The sequence below is a fragment of the Miscanthus floridulus genome, chromosome 13, assembly GCF_019320115.1.
Source record: "Miscanthus floridulus cultivar M001 chromosome 13, ASM1932011v1, whole genome shotgun sequence".
NCBI classification, from domain to species: Eukaryota; Viridiplantae; Streptophyta; class Magnoliopsida; order Poales; family Poaceae; genus Miscanthus; species Miscanthus floridulus.
The window spans coordinates 60,530,096-60,535,033 of NC_089592.1; the positions used below are offsets into that span (position 1 = coordinate 60,530,096).

At 46.2% G+C, this 4,938-nt stretch overlaps 1 protein-coding gene across 1 annotated transcript; it reads right to left on the reverse strand.

Annotated features, from left to right (window-relative positions):
• Positions 1–271: 271 nt before the first annotated feature.
• LOC136500789 (HMG-Y-related protein A) lies at positions 272–1,757 on the reverse strand. The gene is made up of 2 exons (XM_066496218.1): positions 1,475–1,757; positions 272–1,179 (listed from the first exon to the last, which is right to left on the reverse strand). Exons 1-2 carry the CDS (start codon positions 1,523–1,525, stop codon positions 640–642), a joined length of 591 nt encoding a protein of 196 aa, XP_066352315.1. The 5' UTR covers positions 1,526–1,757; the 3' UTR covers positions 272–639.
• Between the last annotated feature and the right edge of the window lie 3,181 nt (positions 1,758–4,938).

Consider the following 4,938-nt stretch of genomic DNA (forward strand, 5'->3'; position numbering starts at 1 on the left):
GCACGCGGCCACTGCCCTGACTGGCTGGCAAGCTGCTACACGACAAACCAAAGCAAACGCACCCAGCGGAGCAAAGCTGCACACTGGAGTGAGAGTACAGTGTGCTAGTCAAACCAACACGGCTACCAGTTCACGGCAGCCGGCAGTGATTAGCATTAGCAAAGCAAGCGTATAGGAGTACCACTGTACTTAAAACATCAACCACAACGTCGTCATCAGCAGTGCCATCAGATCAGGCACAGTAGAACGGAATGCAACCCTCAAATCAACATCACGAACATTATCACCATCCGCTAATTAATTGTACACATCCACATTAGCAGCTTAATAATTAATCGACCAACACAGCAGCACTCAAGCAGGCTCCCCTAGTTTAGCTTACAACAGATCCAGCACATAGCACAGAACACACGGTGACCTGAACTGAACAGAACACAGAACATCAAATCCTCCTAATTACTCCATTAATTAATTAAACGACGAACGACGACGACGACGACGACAATTAGATGAAGCAAGGAACCAAGTCTACCAACATTAACACGGCAGCAGCAACAGCAGCGGGACGACGAATTGCTACGCCCTAACCAACCAGGCCGTCCTCACGGCGGGACGCCCTAACAAGCAGCAGCGGCGGCGTCAAGCCGCGGCCGTCTCGCTGGGCACGGCGGGGCGTACCTTGGGGGGCCTGCCGCGGCCGCGCTTGACGGGGGTGGAGCCGTCGCCGGCGGGGGCGGGGGCGGGCTTGGGAGCCGGGGCCGGGGACGCGCCGTCCTCGGTGGTCTTGGCCTTCTTGGGCGGGCGGCCGCGGGCCTTGGGCATCCCCGCGGTCGCCTGCTTCACGGCGGCCTCCAGCGGGTTCTTGGCCTTGGGCGGGCGCCCGCGGCCGCGCCCCGTCCCCGCGGACGCCGGCGACTTGGGCGCCGGCGCGTTCGGGTCCCGCGCCTTGGGCGGGCGCCCGCGCCCGCGCTTCGGCGGCGCTTCGGGGGCGTCGGCGCGGAAGTAGTTGTTCTTGAGGAAGATTAGCTCGCCGGACTCCTTCATGCGCGCCAGGTGCGCGGTCAGCAGCGACGCGTGCGCCGGGGGGAGGTCGCCGTACTTGCCCTCGATGTACTTGGAGATGGCCGACTTGTTCGACCCGTTCTTGTCGCCTAGGCCCTCGATCGCCGCCAGGATCATCTGCAGCAGGAACAAGCGCAACAAACACGCCACACCGCCCGTTAGCTCACTCCATTTCGCAACAGCCAGAAACGAAAAAAAAGTTTCCTTTTTTCTTATTTTTGGTCGAACAAGAACGAAAGAAACCACCAAGGAACACGCATCGAGCGCGGCAGCGTCCCGAATCGAGCTACATCCAAGCACCAGAACGGATCCCCGCCAAGAACAGCACAGGAACAAGAGAAGGAAAAAAAAACAGAAAAGAAACCGCGCAGGAAGAAGCGGACGCTGACCGGACAGAGGGGTCTGGCCTCACCTCGGGGTAGGGCGGGATCGGGGACGGCTTGGCGGCTTCCTCGGTGGCCATGGCGACGATGACGCAGGGTGCGGCGACGGAGGCGAGGAAGACGAACCCTCCTTGCCCAGATGCGGTTCGGAATGAATTATTTTCCTTGGAGGAGGATATATGAAGCGAGTACTCGTAGGGAGGATTGGGATCAGGATAGATAAGAAACGGGGAGGAGGAGAGGAGCCTCGCCTCGCTCCGTTTCTTTACTATTTTTTTCCCTTGGTTTTTCGGTTGTGTCTGCAGGAGTGTGGGTGTGCGAGGAGAGTGAGCAGATGGGGACGCGGGGCGGACGGACGGCCTGGATCTCTTGGGCCGGTGAGATCGGGCGGCGCGGGAGCGGCGAGCACGCGGATCGGTGACGTGGCGGGGGAGGGTGCCTCCCTCCGCCAGCGCGCGCCCGCCAGCCCCGCTTTAGTTTTTGTTTGCTTTTGTCCGGGCCTGCGCTGGCTTTTAGACTCGCACGGAAATGACCGGGATGGCCTCCGGTTTGGCCCTCTTTTCTTCTTTAAAACAAATGGTTTTCTTTTTAAAAAAATTGCAGTGGTCACCTCAGAATTTGGAGGAGGGTCTATTCTCTCTTAACAAAATAACTACATATCTTGCTTTGTGATGTATGAAAATTTTAAAATTTAACTAATTTTATATAAAATAGTATCATCACTTGTATCTTCAAATAATATTATTATATAAAAATATATGTCATAACTAATTTAATTATATTTAGTACACATTATAAATATTAATATTTTTATGTATTTTTAATCTATTTAAAAGATTTAACTCCTTAAAAAAAGAAAGGTACAGTTATGGCGTGTTTGGATGGTGGCCGCACTACGCCACACCACGCCACAGGCACTGCGCCGCACTTTGGGCGGCCATTTGCTTTGCTGCCGCAACAAGTGCTCCTCCGGTTCATTTCCGCGCCCACAGTTGCCAAAAGTGCCACGGCGGATTTCTTCACCTCACTTCCAGCGCGTCCACAGCGTTAATTAAATTTAGTATACATTATAAATATTAATATTTTTTGTATTTTTAATCTATTTAAAAGATTTAACTCCTTAAAAAAGAGTGGTACAGTTACGGCGCGTTTGGATGGTGGCCGCGCTATGCCACAACGCGCTGCAGGCACCGCACCGCACTTTGGGCAGCCGTTTGCTTCGCTGCCGCAACGCGTGCTCCTCCCGTTCATTTTCGTGCCCACAGTTGTCAAAAGTATAGCGGCGGATTTCTTTACCTCACTTCCAGCGCGGCCACAACGTTAATTAAATTTAGTATATATTATAAATATTAATATTTTTAATCTATTTAAAAGATTTAACTCCTTAAAAAAAGTGTGGTACAGTTATGGCGTGTTTGGATGGTGGCCGCGCTACGCCACACCACGCCGCAGGCACCGCACGTGCACTTTGGGCGGACGTTTGCTTCGCTGCCGCAACGCGTGCTCCCCCGTTTCATTTTCGTGCCCACACTTGCCAAAAGTGCGGCGACGGATTTCTTCACCTCACTTCTAGCGCGGCCACAGCGTTGGCTTGGCGTCTTGAGGCACCGTCCAGACGCGCCCTTATTTTGGCACAGACGAAATAATTGGCTCTTGAAATAAGTGGACACTATTATGAAATTATCACAAGTTGTGAAAGGGCAAATTAGGAGCGCGTTCGGCTGGCTGGCCAGCTAGGGCTGGGCTGGCCAGCGCACTCACAGCGACACTGTTTCTAGACATAACAGTATTTTTTGCTCACAACAATCGGCCAGAACAGTATTTTATCTTATTTTTCAGTCCTGCCGAACAACTCCTAGATATGAAAGGTGGGTATGGCACGTCATTCTTCACAGTGAATCGCAAAAAAAATTCTATCTCATGGCACTGACTTATTTTATAGATGCACCACTCTAACTTTGCTTGAACCTTTTTGCCTAAAAATTGAAGTTGTATATTCTAACAGATTATGAATTTTTTCCCATTCAGAATAATCACTTGTTTTTAGCAGTGTAAAAATGATACTTTCAAACAAGAGGAATCACCTGCCACCGCATTTAAAATGATGATGAAATATAATAAATAGGATGAAGAAAATGGAGACAACTCATGTACCTGATAAATACAAAGACTAATATGTGCAGGTTGATCAAAACCAAAAGCAAACTTCATTTGCAATGATAGAATCAACAAAAACCTTGGTAGTTGTGCTTTCTTTAAGACTCTTTCATCAAGGCAATCTTTATACTGCATATTAATTGGATTTCAAACAAATTTGGGATTTTTATTTCACGAGTTATCAGGCAGGGACAAATGGCGAGCCTTAGGTTTGACCATTATATTTTTCAAGAAAATTCTCTTTTGAAGTTCATAGTGGTGCCTTGGGATCTTGATGGTGAAAGGGGAAAGTTTTTCAGTTTTAACACTGTGCATATCTTTAGGAAACTGCAATTGGTTTGTGCTCTTCTAGAAAGCTAAAGTTGCTTTAAAGATGACTTCATGTTGGTATAAAAATAGAAGAGAAAATTTAGATGTGAAAGATGATCACTGCATGTCTTTAAAAGTGCATCAAAAATTTTCTTGTTCACGAAATTGTGTCCCATATCAAAGACTTCAATACTTTCTATACAAACATAAATATCTCTCTTTGATGAACCAAAACATAATATGTATAAATTTAAGCGATGTGTTTAACTTGTTTGGGTACTTGTCTTAGACTCAACAATCCGGCAGTTTCTTATATGGCACATTAATTAGCTTTTCCTTTATCAAAGTTTTTTTTAAAGGTTGACCAACTAGTTACGTTTCTCTCAATGATGTAATATCTAAATAATATTTTTATTTTACAATTAATAATAACAATTTTCTATTAGAAATGTGGAAAAAGGTCAATTCAAACAAGTGGATCATGGTTTCATTCAAATTGATGATGAAATATAATAAATATCTCAAAGACAATGGAGACAAGCTCATATACTCCCTTTGTCCCTTTATTTAGTGTCATTTTAGCTTCGTAGCAGGTACAACAGAGATTCTATGAACCTGTACATTCGGTGTGTCCACATGTATGGCACATGCTATGAATGCAGACATTCAAATGCATTGCCACAACTATAGTTATAGCGGGACAGAGGGAGTATCAGTTAGAGTTCAAGAATTCATGTAGAAGTTTTGTGAACCTAAATACTTTGTGTGGCTCGATCAAAGGTAACTACAAACAACTTTGGCTGGCAATAGTAGAAAACGACAAAAAATTGGTCGGACCTACCATATTTAAGACTCAACTATCATGGCAATTTGTATATTGCACATGAATTAACTTTTCTACCAATTATGAATATTATTATTTCACTGAGTTATGATAACATGTATCTCTTAGCAATGTGATAAGTTGAAACAAGAGATCATAATGTAACCCCATTAAGTTTCAATTAAACTGATGAAAATTATAATA